Genomic DNA, 18204 nt, shown 5'->3' with positions numbered 1-18204 from the left:
GCTGATGCCTGCTGTTGCTCTGAGAGGTGTCTGGAAGTTTCCAGTGACCAGGAAAGCTAAAGTTTTGGTGGTGTTAAGGTATCTGTACTCCTCTAGCTCGTGGTCAAAACATTTTGGGCGCATCAGTTTTATGTGATTTGTGGGTGTACTTGCTATGGAATTCTACCTGCATATTCTGTTGCTAGTCCCATCCAGCACCCACCCGCTCCACCCCAGATATGCCCCCCCTTGAAAGAGGGCACTTGTGATGCCGATATAGAATGCCATTTACTTCCGGATTCTATATAGTGTGCCTAGAGATCCACGCCGAAATCCAGGCATAGTTTGTAACAATGTGTGTGACTTAATTGGCTTAACAAGCTAAACAGTGTTGATTTCAGCACTTAACAAGCAATATTGAGCACTAATTGGCAATAATTCGAATTTACACGCACAACTCGCTAAGCGTATTCTACAATGAACTGCGCCTAAATTCTAATGAGCACAGTTCAAAAGGGGCATGGCTATGTGCAGGGAAATGGACGTTTCTTGGGCATGCACATAGTTATAGAATATGGCTCAGTGTTCATAAATCTATGCACAGGGATTTACACCATATTTTTGTTGGTGAAAATGGAGGCGTGTAGTTTTAGGATATCAACTAAGCATGTTTGTTTATTTATTTATTGGTGATCCTTTATGAAGAGTTTCACCCAATCTATATACCGTGCCTAAATCTAGTTGCCACTTATAAAATAAGCTTAGGTGGAAATGTTTTTAGGCGCCTTATATAGAATCTGGCCCTTAATGCTTACTTTGCTTTTAGGTGCCATGGTGTTGAAGTTGTGCCCCATTGTGGCACATAACTTTTATAGAATTGTCGCCTAAGTAATGTTTTAGCATGCAGGTTGAAGTATTCAATCAAATGCAAGCAAAAATATTGCATGATTTTTAGAGGGTCATTTTATAACAGGGAGCCCAGTTTAGGGGGGCAAGTTGGTGCTTTCTTAGGTATCTTGAGTAGGTGTAAATATCTGTGCCTAGATTGTTCAAATATGCATGTAAATTTTGAAGTATTACATATCACAATATTCAGGTAGTTTTATAAAGTATTTTCCATGCAGACCAATGCAGTTGAATTCATTCCACCAGGGGAAAAAGCGCAGAGATTCTATTCCAGGTATTTCCTGATGACAATAAAAGATGAGAGGATTCCACCCCATCTTAGACTTAAGGGCCTTTTCTCCTTGCTGTCTTACGCTAGTATTCTGTAATGTCATCTTGACCCACAGTTATTGTAATAGAATTGGTTCCAGCATGTGGCATCAGCATGCTGAATTGGAGGCACCTAGTTATAGAATTGCCTCCCACTGAGTTTAAAACTGGGCCAGTTTGGTCCGTGGATTCCAGAGAAATAGTTCACCCCCCCCCCCCCAAAAAAAAAAAGGCTCACTGCATTTCTATGGTGAAGCAGAGAGTTTACACTAGTGCCATAAACCTGTCCCAGATGGGCTGCCTCTTAGTGATTCAGATACGTATTTCATTATCTTTATTGCTAATTTTTTTTTTTGTTACATTTGTACCCTGTGCTTTCCCACTCATGGCAGGCTCAATGTGGCTTACATATTGTATACAGGTACTTATTTGTACCTGGGGCAATGGAGGGTTAAGTGACTTGCCCAGAGTCACAAGGAGCTGCCTGTGCCTGAAGTGGGAATTGAACTCAGTTCCTCAGTGTCTAAACCTTATTAGTTGCTGTGTGTACTGTTAATTAATACCTGTCACAAAATCCATCCTTTGAAATCTGGCACTGACATCTAATGGTTTGATATATTATCAAACTTGATTTCATTTTATTATTCTTCCCACAATAGAATGTTTGAGTACTGCTTCATTTAAATTGCACCTCCCCACCCCCTCCAAGTTAGACACACAGACAGATTCACTCATGCATGCACAGGGTATGAAAGAATTCCATGAGCCATGATCTACAAGGCTTCCCTACTTATTACCCTTATCCAGCCTGTGAATGCTTGCCCACCTTTGCTGTTACAAAATTTAGCTGGCATGTACGTGTGTGAAAGGTATGTGCTCAGGAACATACCATCTACTCTTACACAATATGGTGAGAGGGAAGGAGGGAGTAATTTTTAAAAGCTTTTTCTGTTATAAACAAAAAGTCTGATGACAGTCTATCAGGTTGTATTTAATTTGTTCATTTTGATATTTGAATTGCTGTTTTCTATATTGTTGGAAATATTAATGTGTTGTCATCAATAAAACTTTTGAAACATAAAAAGCTTTTTCTGTGTGTAAAGCCAAATCACAGGAGGAAAGGTAAAATTACACAACCAGAAATTTGCATAAAAAGTACACATACGCTAAATATGCACCTCCTTTTGCATGATAAGTGCATAAACATTGCCAGTGTGGAGTGAAGGTGAGGTTGTCATGTGTGCATATATTTTATAAACTATATATTTACTAGTAAAAAAGGCCCGTTTCTGACACAAATGAAACGGGTGCTAGCAAGGTTTTCTTCGGCTCCCCTGCAGCCACCCATGTCCAGCGACCCTCCTCTCCCCCTGCAGCCACCCATGTCCAGCGACCCTCCTCTCCCCCTGTGCCCACTGCAGCCACCCATGTCCAGCGAACCTCCTCTCTCCCCTGCCCCCCTTCTCTCTCCCCTGTCCCCCCTCCAGCCAGCCATGTCCAGCGACCCCCTGCCCCCCCCCCTGCAGCCACCCATGTCTAGCGACCCTCCTCTGGACATGGATCAGCTGTGAGGCATGTTTCTTTTTTCCCGGGTTCTGAAGTTGACATCATAATGGCTACGGTGATGTCAGCTTGATCTACAGAGCCTAGCAGACCAACTTGGAAGGAGCCAAGGTCCCAGGCAGCAAGACAGAACGTTGGAGGTGAGAATAATTATATAGGATATGCATAGAGTATGTGCCTACATTTATACCTTCAGACCAGATGTAAATTTGTGCACTATTAAGACTAGATCCGGTAGATGTTTTTAGAAATGCACATAGACGGTTGTGTATTCCTCCATCTGTGTATGTATGAACTATTGTCAATAAAGGATCTGTTTGAACAGTAGTTCCCAAACCTGGTCCTAGAAGCATCCCAGCCAGTCAGATTTTCAGGATATCCACAATGAATGTTCATGAGAGAGATTTGCATGCAATGGAGACTTTGCATGCAAATCCCTCTCATGAATATTCATTGTGGGTATCCTGACAATTTGACAGGCTGGGGTGCCTATAGGACCAGGTTTGGGAACCACTGTTTGAAGATTCACTTGGCCACACACTGGTTCTTTGGTCATCTCCACAGTTTTGCTGTTGCTGACATAGACATCTATGCCTATTTTATAAAGGCCATATAAAATAGGCACCTTTTTGGATTTCTCCTATAGGCATTCTGTTATAAAGTCAAACCCTATATGCACAGACATTCCCAGGGGCATAGTACTCCTATGAGTACATAAATTGAACCTGAGTTTGCTTGGGATAATGTCAAATTTAAAAAAAAATGTGTATATATATGGGAGAATACACCAGATGTAGAGTAAAGAATTTGCTTGCTGGTCAGTGCAGTAGATGTGAAGACTTTTTCTGTTTAATTCAAATGTTCATTTTCTGTTTTTCAGGATATGGTGGTAGAATTGTGCTCTGGTGCTTGTGTGGCGTTGGAGATTCAGAAAGGCAATTCCTCAAAAGGTTTCAGGGAGTTTTGTGGACCAACTGATCCTGTAAGTCTGTACATGAATTTAAGTCATTTTGGAAAAAGAGACTTGCTAACTTCTAATGGTGTCAACATTAAGGGGTGGGATAATTATTAGGGTGCAGTAAAAGTTGTGCTTTTACCACACCTTAGTTTCCCACGATGGTGACTAAACTGCATTAACTCATGTTAGTCACTCCCACAGTACAAGAATTAATGCTGCTTGCGATCAACCTCACAAGTAGCGTTATTTTTCTGTCCCAGGAGCATCTGGCCATAAAGCCACAGCCTAATGGTCCTGGGCTGCTCCTTCAAGGATACTGCTTAAATGCTGAAGTATTTTCTCCTCCCCCTCCCCCCGCCTATTGAAAGCACCATTTTTGCTATCACTGTTTTCCTTCAGCTCCCCTCATGGATTTTCCAGCACTGTTCACAGTTTGACAATTGACTCAGTAAGATCAGTAATGATGCCAATGCAATGAATTCATGGTCACAGTAAAGCTCCTTGTGATCTTTGTGCACCAGAAACCCATGGCTGTAATTGAGCAGATTTCCAGCCTTCCACGTCAGCACCATTTTATTATAGACAGCATATATTCTCCGAGGACAAGCAGGCTGCTTGTTCTCACTGATGGGTGACGTCCACGGCAGCCCCTTCAATCGGAATCTTCACTAGCAAAGTCCTTTGCTAGCCCTCGCGCGCACCGCGCATGCGCGGCCGTCTTCCCGCCCGAAACCGGCTCGAGCCGGCCAGTCTTCTTTCGTCGCAATCGGTACGGCTGTGTTTTTCGCCGTGTCAAGCCCCGGAGAGTCGACCTCGCGCGTCCTTTGTCCAATCGACGTGTTTTTTCTTCGGAAAATATTTGAATTCGTTCGGGAAGTGCTCCGCAAACCCCCTTGGGTTTCATTTGCCCCTACCCGTATTTCCAGTCTTTGCCCCGGTAAGTTTTCTTTCGTCGTCGGGGTAGGCCTCTTTTCGGCCTCGGTCGAGATTTTTCTCCCTCAAAGTTTTTGGTGCTCATTTTCGTCATTTCGGATTTTGATTTCGCCGGCGTGATTTTTCCGCCCATGACATCGAAGCCTTCCAGCGGCTTCAAGAAGTGCACCCAGTGCGCCCGGGTTATCTCGCTCACTGACAGGCACGCGTCGTGTCTTCAGTGTCTGGGGGCCGAGCACCGCCCTCAGGCCTGTAGTCTGTGTTCCCTTTTGCAAAGGCGGACTCAGGTAGTGAGATTGGCCCAGTGGAACGTTTTGTTCTCGGGCTCTTCGTCGGCATCGGCACCGGGGGTATCGTGTGCATCGACGTCTTCAGCGTCCAGAGCTTCATCCTCGGCTGCCAGTGCATCGAGGCATCGGCCCTCTGCATCGGCGCCGAGACATCGGATAGCTGCATCGACGTCGGTGGTACCGGGACCTCGTCTGCTGATGTCGTCGGACGGTGGTGCATCGTCAGGAGTGCAGGTGAGGGCTGTCCATTCCCCTGCTGGTGGCGGTGAGCCTTCGGGTGGGTCTCCCCCTACCCTGAGGGCTCCTGCGGTACAGCCCCCCCGAGTCCGACCTCCTTCGGCCTCGGCCCCGAGGAAGCGACGGCTGGATTCTACGTCCTCCTCGTCGGTACCGGAAAGCTCCGGTGACATGCTTCGTTCCAAGAAATCGAAGAAGCATTGTCACCGGTCCCCTTCCCGTGTCGGTACCGAGAGCTCTGGGTCACCGAGGGAGTCGGCACCCAGCAGGCATCGGCACCGAGAGGACCGCTCACCCTCTGTTCAGGAGGTGTCGATGCGCTCCACTCTGGACAGCCCGGAGCAGCCTCCTCGCCCGGAACAGGTTCTGACGTCGACGCCTGCATCGACCTCCATGCCTTTCTCTGCAGCCGCTCTGAACGAGAGCCTCCGGGCCGTTCTCCCAGAGATTCTGGGAGAGCTGTTGCGCCCTACCCTTCCGGTACCGGTGGTGCTTGCGCCGGCTGGCCCATCGCCCAGGTTGAGGTCCCCGACCGCGGCCACCTCCCAGGAAGGCTCCCCGACTACGTCGGCGGAGGGAGCTTCGCCGATGCGGGCGAGGGAGTCTACCTCTCGACGCCCCCACCGTGGACGGGGTTCCACCGAGTCGAGCAGGGCGAGGTTGCAGACACAGGTTCGTGAACTTGTGTCTGACACCGAGGGTGAGGCCTCGTGGGAGGAAGAAGAAGACCCCAGATATTTCTCTGACGAGGAGTCTGAGGGTCTTCCTTCTGATCCCACTCCCTCTCCTGAAAGACAGCTTTCTCCTCCTGAGAGTCTGTCTTTCGCTTCCTTTGTCCGGGAGATGTCTACGGCCATCCCCTTCCCGGTGGTTGTGGAGGACGAGCCCAGGGCTGAAATGTTTGAGCTCCTGGACTATCCTTCTCCACCTAAGGAAGCGTCCACTGTTCCCTTGCACCATGTCCTGAAAAAGACATTGCTTGCGAACTGGACAAAACCATTAACTAATCCCCACATCCCCAAGAAGATCGAGTCCCAGTACCGGATCCATGGGGACCCAGATCTGATGCGCACCCAGTTGCCTCATGATTCTGGAGTTGTGGATCTGGCCCTAAAGAAGGCTAAGAGTTCTAGGGAGCATGCTTCGGCGCCCCCGGGCAAAGACCCTAGAACCTTAGACTCCTTTGGGAGGAAGGCCTACCATTCTTCTATGCTCGTGGCCAAGATCCAGTCTTACCAGCTCTACACGAGCATACACATGCGGAACAATGTGCGGCAGTTGGCGGGCTTGGTTGATGCTCTTCCCCCTGAGCAAGCCAAGCCTTTTCAGGAGGTGGTCAGGCAGCTGAAGGCGTGCAGAAAATTCCTGGCCAGAGGAGTTTATGACACTTTTGATGTTGCGTCCAGGGCCGCTGCTCAAGGTGTGGTGATGCGCAGGCTCTCATGGCTGCGTGCCGCCGACCTGGAGAATAGACTCCAGCAGCGGATTGCGGACTCGCCTTGCCATGCGGACAACATTTTTGGAGAAAAAGTCGAGCAGGTGGTAGAGTCTCTCCACCAGCGGGACACCACATTCGACAAGTTCTCCCGCCGGCAGCCTTCAGCCTCTACCTCTACAGGTAGAAGATTTTTCGGGGGAAGGAAGACTGGTCCCTATGCTTCTGGTAAGTGTAGGTACAATCCTCCTTCCCGACAGCCTGCGGCCCAGGCTAAGCCCCAGCGCGCTCGCTCTCGTCAGCAGCGTGCGCCTCAGCAAGGCCCCGCGGCTCCCCAGCAAAAGCAAGGGGCGAGCTTTTGACTGGCTCCAGCAGAGCATAGCCGACATCCAAGTGTCAGTGCCGGGCGACCTGCCGGTCGGGGGGAGGTTGAAAGCTTTTCACCAAAGGTGGCCTCTCATAACCTCCGATCAGTGGGTCCTGCAAATAGTCCGGCAAGGATACACCCTCAATTTGGCCTCAAAACCTCCAAATTGTCCACCGGGAGCTCAGTCTTACAGCTTCCAGCACAAGCAGGTACTTGCAGAGGAACTCTCCGCCCTTCTCAGCGCCAATGCGGTCGAGCCCGTGCCATCCGGGCAAGAAGGGCTGGGATTCTATTCCAGGTACTTCCTTGTGGAAAAGAAAACAGGGGGGATGCGTCCCATCCTAGACCTAAGGGCCCTGAACAAATATCTCGTAAAAGAAAAGTTCAGGATGCTTTCCCTGGGCACCCTTCTCCCCATGATTCAGCAAAACGATTGGCTATGCTCTCTGGACTTGAAGGATGCCTACACACACATCCCGATACTGCCAGCTCACAGACAGTATCTGCGATTTCAGTTGGGCACACGCCACTTCCAGTACTGTGTGCTACCCTTTGGGCTCGCCTCTGCGCCCAGGGTGTTCACCAAGTGCCTAGCTGTGGTAGCAGCGGCACTTCGCAGGCTGGGGGTGCACGTGTTCCCATATCTCGACGATTGGCTGGTGAAGAACACATCCGAGGCAGGAGCCCTGCAGTCCATGCAGATGACTATTCGCCTACTGGAGCTACTGGGGTTTGTGATAAATTACCCAAAGTCCCATCTTCTCCCAGTGCAGAGACTCGAATTCATAGGAGCTCTGCTGGATTCTCGGACGGCTCGCGCCTATCTCCCAGAGGCAAGAGCCAACAACTTGTTGTCCCTCGTCTCGCGGGTGCGAGCGTCCCAGCAGATCACAGCTCGGCAGATGTTGAGATTGCTGGGCCACATGGCCTCCACAGTTCATGTGACTCCCATGGCCCGCCTTCACATGAGATCTGCTCAATGGACCCTAGCCTCCCAGTGGTATCAGGCCGCTGGGGGTCTAGAGGACGTGATCCACCTGTCCACGAGTTTTCTCAAATCCCTGTATTGGTGGACGATTCGCTCCAATTTGACTCTGGGACGTCCTTTCCAAATTCCTCAGCAACAAAAAGTGCTGACCACGGATGCGTCTCTCCTGGGATGGGGAGCTCATGTGGATGGGCTTCACACCCAAGGAAGCTGGTCCCTCCAGGAACGCGATCTGCAGATCAATCTTCTGGAGTTACGAGCGATCTGGAACGCTCTGAAGGCTTTCAGAGATCGGCTGTCCCACCAAATTATCCAAATTCAGACAGACAACCAGGTTGCCATGTATTATGTCAACAAGCAGGGGGGCACCGGATCTCGCCCCCTGTGTCAGGAAGCCGTCAGCATGTGGCTCTGGGCTCGCCGTCAGGGCATGGTGCTCCAAGCCACATATCTGGCAGGCGTAAACAACAGTCTGGCCGACAGGTTGAGCAGGATTATGCAACCTCACGAGTGGTCGCTCAATTCCCGTGTGGTACGACAGATCTTCCAGGTGTGGGGCACCCCCTTGGTAGATCTCTTCGCATCTCGAGTGAACCACAAAGTCCCTCAGTTCTGTTCCAGGCTTCAGGCCTACGGCAGACTGGCATCGGATGCCTTCCTCCTGGACTGGGGGGAGGGTCTGCTGTATGCTTATCCTCCCATACCTCTGGTGGGGAAGACTTTGTTGAAACTCAAGCAAGACCGAGGCACCATGATTCTGATTGCTCCTTTTTGGCCGCGTCAGATCTGGTTCCCTCTTCTTCTGGAGTTGTCCTCCGAAGAACCGTGGAGATTGGAGTGTTTTCCGACCCTCATCACACAGGACGAAGGGGCGCTTCTGCATCCCAACCTCCAGTCCCTGGCTCTCACGGCCTGGATGTTGAGGGCATAGACTTTGCCGCTTTGGGTCTGTCAGAGGGTGTCTCCCGCATCTTGCTTGCTTCCAGGAAAGACTCCACTAAGAGAAGTTACTTCTTCCATTGGAGGAGGTTTGCCGTCTGGTGTGACAGCAAGGCCCTAGATCCTCGCTCTTGTCCTACACAGACCCTGCTTGAGTACCTTCTGCACTTGTCTGAGTCTGGTCTCAAGACCAACTCTGTAAGGGTTCACCTTAGTGCAATCAGTGCATACCATTACCTTGTGGAAGGTCAGCCTATCTCTGGACAGCCTTTAGTTGTTCGCTTTATGAGAGGTTTGCTTTTGTCAAAGCCCCCTGTCAAGCCTCCTACAGTGTCATGGGATCTCAATGTCGTTCTCACCCAGCTGATGAAACCTCCTTTTGAGCCACTGAATTCCTGCCATCTGAAGTACTTGACCTGGAAGGTCATTTTCTTGGTGGCAGTTACTTCAGCTCGTAGAGTCAGTGAGCTTCAGGCCCTGGTAGCCCAGGCCCCTTACACCAAATTTCATCATAACAGAGTAGTCCTCCGCACTCACCCTAAGTTCTTGCCAAAGGTTGTGTCGGAGTTCCATCTGAACCAGTCAATTGTCTTGCCAACATTCTTTCCCCGTCCTCATTCCTGCCCTGCTGAACGTCAGCTGCACACTTTGGACTGCAAGAGAGCATTGGCCTTCTATTTGGAGCGGACACAGCCCCACAGACAGTCCGCCCAATTGTTTGTTTCTTTTGATCCCAATAGGAGGGGAGTGGCTGTAGGGAAACGCACCATATCCAATTGGCTAGCAGATTGCATTTCCTTCACTTTCGCCCAGGCGGGGCTGGCTCTTGAGGGTCATGTCACGGCTCATAATGTTAGAGCCATGGCTGCGTCGGTAGCCCACTTGAAGTCAGCCTCCATTGAAGAAATTTGCAAAGCTGCGACGTGGTCATCTGTCCACACATTCACATCTCATTACTGCCTGCAGCAGGATACCCGACGCGACAGTCGGTTCGGGCAGTCAGTTCTTCAGAACCTGTTTGGGCTTTAGGATCCAACTCCACCCCCCGAGGGCCCTGTTTGTTCTGTTCCAGGCTGCACTCTCAGTTAGTTGGTAAATTTTTTAGGTCAATCTCAGTTATGTCCTCGCCGTTGCGAGGCCCCATTGACCATGGTTGTTGTTTTGAGTGAGCCTGGGGGCTAGGGATACCCCATCAGTGAGAACAAGCAGCCTGCTTGTCCTCGGAGAAAGCGAATGCTACATACCTGTAGAAGGTATTCTCCGAGGACAGCAGGCTGATTGTTCTCACAAACCCGCCCGCCTCCCCTTTGGAGTTGTGTCTTCCCTTAAATGTATCGTCTTGCTACATACTGGACTGGCCGGCTCGAGCCGGTTTCGGGCGGGAAGACGGCCGCGCATGCGCGGTGCGCGCGGGCGCACGAGGACTAGCAAAGGACTTTGCTAGTGAAGTTTCCGATTGGAGGGGCTGCCGTGGACGTCAACCCATCAGTGAGAACAATCAGCCTGCTGTCCTCGGAGAATACCTTCTACAGGTATGTAGCATTCGCTTTATGCTGGCACAGGAGTCCAAGGGCACCAAGTGCTTTCACATTTGAAACCATTTGTAGACAACAAGATGTCTGATAATCTAACAAAACTTCATTGGCACAAGCTTCAGCATAGAGTTTTGTGTAGTAAGTACAGGAACCCCTTTATATGCGTGTGGATTTTACGTACACATTTGCAGTCACAAGTAATTTTATTAAAACTGTTAAAGGTTGTGTAAAATACTGTCCAATTGTAAATGGTACAATACATTTTAAAAATGTATTGATTTTTGATACACTGCAATACGCACAAGAACTTGGGCATCACTGTGGTTTACAAAAGAAAATCAACTATGTAGAAAAGTCTTTTGCACATCATATATCATAAACTTCCTGGATCAAACAGCCATTATTAATTTATGGGTCATTTAGCTGATGTTCTAGTAATATATTTATAAATGATTTAGAGATGGGAGTAACTAGCAAGGTAATTAAATTTGCTGATGACACAAAGTGATTCGAAGTCGTTAACTTGCGACAGGATTGTGAAAAATTACAGAAGGACCTTACGAGACTGGGAGACTGGGCGGCTAAATGGCAGATGACGTTTAATGTGAGCAAGTGCAAGGTGATGCATGTGGGAAAAAAGAACCCGAATTATAGCTATGTTATGCAAGGTTCCACGTTAGGAGTTACGGACCAAGAAAGGGATTTGGGTGTCGTCGTCGCTAATACACTGAAACCTTCTGCTCAGTTTGCTGCTGCGGCTAGGAAAGCGAATAGAATGTTGGGTATTATTAGGAAAGATATGGAAAACAGGTGTGAGGATGTTATAATGCCGTTGTATCGCTCCATGGTGTGACCGTACCTTGAGTATTGTGTTCAGTTCTGGTCACTGCATCTCAAGAAAGATATAGTAGAATTGGAAAAGGTGCAGCGAAGGGCGACTAAAATGATAGCGGGGATGGGACGACTTCCCTATGAAGAAAGACTAAGGAGGCTAGGGCTTTTCAGCTTGGAGAAGAGACGGCTGAGGGGAGACATGATAGAGGTATATAAAATAATGAGTGGAGTGGAACAGGTGGATATGAAGTGTCTGTTCACGCTTTCCAAAAATACTAGGACTAGGGGGCATGTGATGAAACTACAGTGTAGTAAATTTAAAACAAATCAGAGAAAATCTTTCTTCACCCAACGCGTAATTAAACTGTGGAATTCGTTGCCGGAGAACGTGGTGAAGGCGGTTAGCTTAGCAGAGTTTAAAAAGGGGTTAGACGGTTTCCTAAAGAACAAGTCCATAAACCACTACTAAATGGACTTGGGAAAAATCCACAATTTCGGGAATAACATGTATAGAATGTTTGTACGTTTGGGAAGCTCGCCAGGTGCCCTTGGCCTGAATTGGCCGCTGTCGTGGACAGGATGCTGAGCTTGATGGACCCTTGGTCTTTTCCCAGTGTGGCATTACTTATATACTTATGCACTTATGTAAGAAAGAACCAATTTAACTGACTGCCCCTTACACTTACTGGTCAAGAGAATATAATAGAAATTTCTATTATCATAAAGAAAAGAAAAAACCCTACCTTAGAAATTTAGAGAAAAGTTCACAGGGAGATACAGAGGTCTGTTGCTGATTCCTGTCTGTTATATAAATGCCAGATTGATCTATAACAGGAGTTCTCAATCCAGTCCTTGGGACACACCTAGCCAGTCAGGTTTTCAGGGTACCCAAAATGAATATACATGAGATCGATTTGCATGCTGTACCTCAGTTGAATGCAAATTTATCTCGTGCATATTCATCGTGTATATCCTGAAAACCTGACTGGCTTGGTGTGTCCCAAGGACTGGGTTGAGAACTCTTAGTCTATAATAAAAGAAACTTAATTAGAGACCTGGTGGGAGATAAGTAGTATGGACTGACCTTTATAGCAGAGACATGCTTAGGTAAAATTGATGGCCCTATACTGTAAATGATCTGTCCTACTGGTTATGCTGCACACCCAGTGACTAGGTTAGAAGGGAGGTGGGATTGTTGTACTTTATAATAAAACATTAAAGGTTGAAAAGGTTGCCTCACTGATGGTAAATGGTTTGGGTAATTCGTATACTGATGACATCTTGCAAATTTTTCCACTGGATATAAGAAATTTGACTGGATGGGTAAAGTTTTTGATGCGGTTAGAAATTGATGCAAAATAATGGTTTGAAGATAAATTCCCCCCCCCCCCCCCAAAAAAAAAAAAACCAACAACAACATCTTGTGGGTAGAGGGTTAGATTGAGAAGATGCCCCAATTTATTTATTTATTTTATGTGTGCTTGATATACTGCACATTGCACAAATTGTTTTGCCTCTCTGTTTACAATAACATCAGAGCAGTGAAAAATAGGAGAGTGGAAGGGGGCAGCGGGAATGAGGCCTTAAATAAGATGTAGCAGCTTACAGAAACCACAGGAAGGGAAGGAGGGCAGGTAAAGGGGAAATGGAGCAGAGGAACTATGGAGGATGCTGCATAGGGAGTGAGTGTGGAATCTAAATACTTATCTAAACACCTGTTGAAAGTGCCATCGTTTCACTGATTTCAGGAACGGGTAGTTTCAGAATCAATATATAGAGGGACTGCATTCCAGGCGATATCAAGGCATAGATGCAAGCCTGGCCTGGGAGGAACTGAAGAGACAGGGGTTTGTATTTGGAATGAGCAAGTCAGCTATATAGTTGATGCCTGGTATATATATCTCAAAAAAGATATAGTGGAATTAGAAAAGGTGCAGAGAAGGGCGACGAAAATGATAAAGGGGATGGGATGACTTCCCTATGAGGAAAGGCTAAAGTAGCTAGGGCTCTTCAGCTTGGAGAAAAGGTGGCTGAGGGGAGATATGATAGAGGTCTATAAAATAATGAGTGGAGTTGAATGGGTAGATGTGAAGCGTCTGTTCACACTTTCCGAAAGTACTAGGACTAGGGGCATGCGATGAAGCTACAATGTAGTAAATTTAAAACGAATTGGAGAAACGTTTTCTTCACTTAATGTGTAATTAAACTCTAGAATTCGTTGCCAGAGAATGTGGTAAAGGCGGTTAGCTTAGCGGAGTTTTAAAAAGGTTTGGACGGCTTCCTAAAGGAAAAGTCCATAGACCATTATTAAATGGACTTGGGGAAAATCCACTATTTCTGGGATAAGCAGTATAAAATGTTTTGTACTTTTTGGGATCTTGCCAGGTATTTGTGATCTGGATTGGCCACTGTTGGAAACAGGATGCTGGGCTTGATGGACCTTTGGTCTTTCCCAGTATGGCCATACTTATGTACGGAGAATTAGAATAGTCTAATTGTGAAATCACTAAAACCAGAAGAAGTATCCTTAGATGTTGAGGTGAATGAATGAACTTAGCTGAGCAAATATGGTATAGAGCAAAGAATGTGGACCAGACTACTGAATCCATTTGAGCCTTGAAGGAGAGTTTGAAGTCAAAGATGACCCTCAAAATCCAGACTGTTTTGCTGTAGGGTAAAGAGATCTTGTATGACAAGCAGTGAGTGCAGGCAGTGTGAGGATTGGGGAAGAGGATGGAGTCACATTTAGTTCAAGAACAAACAATTGACCTTTGGTCTTTCCCAGTATGGCCATACTTATGTACGGAGAATTAGAATAGTCTAATTGTGAAATCACTAAAACCAGAAGAAGTATCCTTAGATGTTGAGGTGAAAGAATGAACTTAGCTGAGCAAATATGGTATAGAGCAAAGAATGTGGACCAGACTACTGAATCCATTTGAGCCTTGAAGGAGAGTTTGAAGTCAAAGATGACCCTCAAAATCCAGACTGTTTTGCTGTAGGGTAAAGAGATCTTGTATGACAAGCAGTGAGTGCAGGCAGTGTGAGGATTGGGGAAGAGGATGGAGTCACATTTAGTTCAAGAACAAACAATTGACCTTAAGCCAGTTGGAAACAGCTTGCAGACATGATTTGAGGGTTGATGAAGGGACTGTGAATAGAATTTGTATGTCATCTGCTTAGCAATATGGGCTATAGCTCAGTGACTGGATTAGGAAGGGTAGTGGGGAAAGGAAGATGTTGACTAAAATTAGAGAAAGGATAGAGTTCTGGGGAACACCACAAGTGGAAATGTAGGAGTTAGAAAACACATTTCCACCTTTGACTTGAAAAGATCTACTTGTGAGGTATGACTTGAACCAGGAGTGAGCAGTGCCTGAAATTCCTAAGGTGTTTAAATGATGGCGAAGAGAATGGTCCACTAAGTCAAAGGCAGAGGAAGGGTCTAAAGATACAAGGATAATTGAATTGAATTGATCAAGAGAAGTCCTGATGTCATTATTCAAAACAGATGGGAGAGTTTCTGTGCTGTAAAAAGAGTAGAAACCTGCCCGACGAGGTGAAGGTTTTATCAAGAGAGTATAAGAGTTGTTCTTGAACGACATTTTTTAGCAGTTAATCAAAAGGTGATAAGTTAAAGATTGGTTACTGACTGGATTGGTAGGATTGAAATGAGGTTTTCTCAGACTAGGAGAGATCAGCGCATGCTTCCAGGGAGCTTGGGACAACTCCCTGCACGAGTGTGACCTGAAAGAGGGAAGAATAGGGGGAGAAGATGCTCAGGCAATTTGTAAAGCTTAGATAATACCACACTGGTTGGCAGGCGGAATGTTATCCAAGTTGTTTGAGGGCAGTTATGATACAGAGGGGTGGTTTTTTTGCTTGTTTGTTTTGTTTTTATTCTGTATTCCTTTTTATTAATCCGTAACATTCTGTTTAGTATTTTTTGTTTTGTTTTGTTTTGTTTTTTGGCCACTGCACACTCTGAGAAAAATATTTCAATGTACTGACCATAATTTGGGTTATTCTTCCCTTATGCATAACTTTGCACTTGTCCACTTTACATTTCATCTGCCAGTTGAATGCCCACAAGTATTCTTAAGAGATAGGGCAGCATCCTATCTCTTAAGAATACTCCCTCAAAGTCAGGATCACCTTAAGTCCCATAGTTTCACCCAAAGAGGAAGTGACAAAGTGGCATGGGAGGGGTGGAGCCAGCAGGACAGCTGCCAGGAAATATAAAAGGCAGGGCCAGAGTTGTGTTAAGGAAGCCCAGGGAAGAGAGAAGCAGGCCCTCAGTGTATGCCTTCACAACCTATGTGTAGCTACCATAACCTGGCTCAAGTAGGCTAAACCTTACCTTGATTCATTGTGAGAATATTGTTCTTGAGGCCTGGCTGGAGCCAGACCAGTGTTGGTGTAACCTGAGAAAGAGACTGTATAATCTATTTCTTTGGGCCTATCCTCTGCAAGTCTATGTAAAGATTTCCTCAGAATTTTAAGAGGCTTTACCCCTCAATTTCTGTGCCTGTAAAGTAACAGGCCTCAGCGTTTGAGTTTATAAAGAGTTGTAACCTTCCGTGGCTGTATAATCCGAAGGCCCACCCTCAACTCTCGCTCACATTATCACATGTTGTGACTGCAGTGAGACTGGAGCTTATCTTGTCAGAGGGAGCTGGGATCCTTGACCTCCAGGGCTCTGGACCTTATACATAGAGAGGCATAGTCAAACGCGAACGCCCATCTCCATGGGCGTCTATGTCCGAGAACGGGTACGTGAAGGGGCGGGACAGACCGTATTTTCGAAAAAAATGGGCGTCCATCTTTTTTTCGATAATACGGTTTGTGCTGGGCAAATGCATTGGATTTGTGCGGTTTTGTTTTCCAGCGATAATGGAAACCGAAGGCGCCCAGCTCAAAAACGAACAAATCCAAGGCATTGGGTCGTGGGAGGGGCCAGGATTCGTAGTGCAGTGGTCCCCCTCACATGCCAGGACACCAACCGGGCACCCTAGGGGGCACTTGTGAAAAGTAAAAAAAAAAAATTAAATACCTCCCAAGTCCATAGCTCCCACTCCTTGGGTGCTGAGCCCCTCAAATCCCCCCAAAACCCACTGCCCACAACTCTACACCATTACCATAGCCCTTATGGCTGAAGGGGGCACCTACATGTGGGTACAGTGGGTTTTGGGGGCGGTTTGGAGGGCTCCCATTTACCACCACAAGTATGGGTAGGGGAGAATGGGCCTGGGTCCACCTGCCTGAAGTCCACTGCACCCACTAACAACTGCTCCAGGGACCTGCATACTGCTGTGATGGAGCTGGGTATGGCATTTGAGGGTGGCATACAGGCTGGAAAAAAAAGTTCTTAAAGCTTGTTATTTTATGGTGGGAGGGGGTTAGCGACCACTGGGGGAGTCAGGGGTGATCATCCCTGATTCCCTCCTGTGGTCTTCTGGTCATTTAGGGTACTTGTTCGTGAAAAAAAAGAGTTTAAAAAAATGACCCAAATTCGTGGTAAAAACGCCTTTCTTTTTTCGATTATCAGCCGAGGGCGCCCATCTCTCCTTGGCCGATAACCACGCCCCAGTCCCGCCTTCACGACGCCTCCGACATGCCCCCGTCAACTTTGTCCGTTTCTGTGACAGATTGCAGTTGAAGACGCCCAAACTCGGCTTTCGATTATACCGATTTGGGCGCCCACATTAGAAAGGCGCCCATCTCCCGATTTGGGTCGAAATCTGGGCGCCCATCACTTTTGAAAATAAGGCAGATAGTAACATAGTAGATGACGGCAGAGAAAGACCTGCACGGTCCCTCCAGTCTGCCCAATAAGATAAACTCATATATGCTACCTTTTGTGTATACCTGACCTTTATGTTTATCCCACACATTTTTGAATTCTGTTACCGTTTTCATCTCCACCACCTCCCGCAGGAGGGCATTCCAAGCATCCACCACTCTCTCCGTGAAAAAGTACTTCCTGACATTTTTCTTGAGTCTGCCCCCCTTCAATCTCATTTCATGTCCTCTAGTTCTACCGCCTTCCCATCTACGGAAAAGGTTCGTTTGCGGATTAATACCTTTCAAATATTTGAACGTCTGTATCATAGAGCTGCCATTCCCAGACACACTTCCAATGGAGCTGGCACTGAACAAGTCTCTATTTGGCACTTGAAGCTTCTGCCATCCCAAACTTAAAGGTGGAGAAATTCCAACATCCCAACACGAGTATCATGTCTCTCAGGACTTGGTGCCGCTTTTTGGTGACACAAGCCTTGCAGACTTCCAGGTTACACACTGTGGTCCTGGTGTTACCAAAGATGGTGCCAGAAGATGGCCCAAACTATTTCCTGACCAGTTTTGAAAGAACTGCTTGCTTGGCTGGTTGGCCAGAAGCATCATAGACAGCTTATTTGTGGAATTTACTGACCAGTATCAGCCAAACTGCATTTCAAGATGTCAACTCCGGTGGGACTGCCACCTATGCAGAAGTAAAAGCCTACCGTTCTGGAGAGGGCAGGCAGCACCCAAGAGGTGTACCGAATTTTGGAAAGGGTCTTGGCAAGTTAAGGAGAACCCCCGTAGTTTCTTTCACTGACTCAAGGAAGTGGCCTGGAGATGGCTGCAACCAGAAGGCAAGACGAGCCTGGAGATAGCAAGAGTCATCCTACTGGAGCAGTTCCTTTAGTGAGGTGCCACCCTAAACCGATGCCTTCTACCAAGCACAACCAGAGTCTGAACTCTACAAGGAGAAGAAGTGAGCTGTGGGAGTCCTGGGAGGAAAAGAGAAAAGGTTGGATTGGACAACCTGATGGACCAGAAACCACCTCCCAGCCCTGGGTCCCAAAGGAAGGAGTCAGAGCAATGGAAGCCCTTGTCCCCACGAACACACCCCACACCTCTGACCTGGTTGTGGGATCGTTACTCC

At 47.4% G+C, this 18204-nt stretch overlaps 1 protein-coding gene across 1 annotated transcript in view; it reads left to right on the top strand.

The window, feature by feature from the left end:
- Positions 1-18204, top strand: part of LOC115459561 (nucleoside diphosphate kinase 7-like) — a 542835-nt gene that overhangs the window by 392481 nt on the left and 132150 nt on the right. Inside the window, exon 10 of the mRNA XM_030189374.1 lies at positions 3638-3739. Within this exon, the coding sequence (XP_030045234.1) occupies positions 3638-3739 (102 nt within the window). The remainder of the gene's footprint in view (positions 1-3637; positions 3740-18204) is intronic.

Source organism: Microcaecilia unicolor, unplaced genomic scaffold, assembly GCF_901765095.1.
Source record: "Microcaecilia unicolor unplaced genomic scaffold, aMicUni1.1, whole genome shotgun sequence".
In the NCBI taxonomy this organism is placed as follows: Eukaryota; Metazoa; Chordata; class Amphibia; order Gymnophiona; family Siphonopidae; genus Microcaecilia; species Microcaecilia unicolor.
This window is presented reverse-complemented; position numbering and strand designations above follow the sequence as displayed.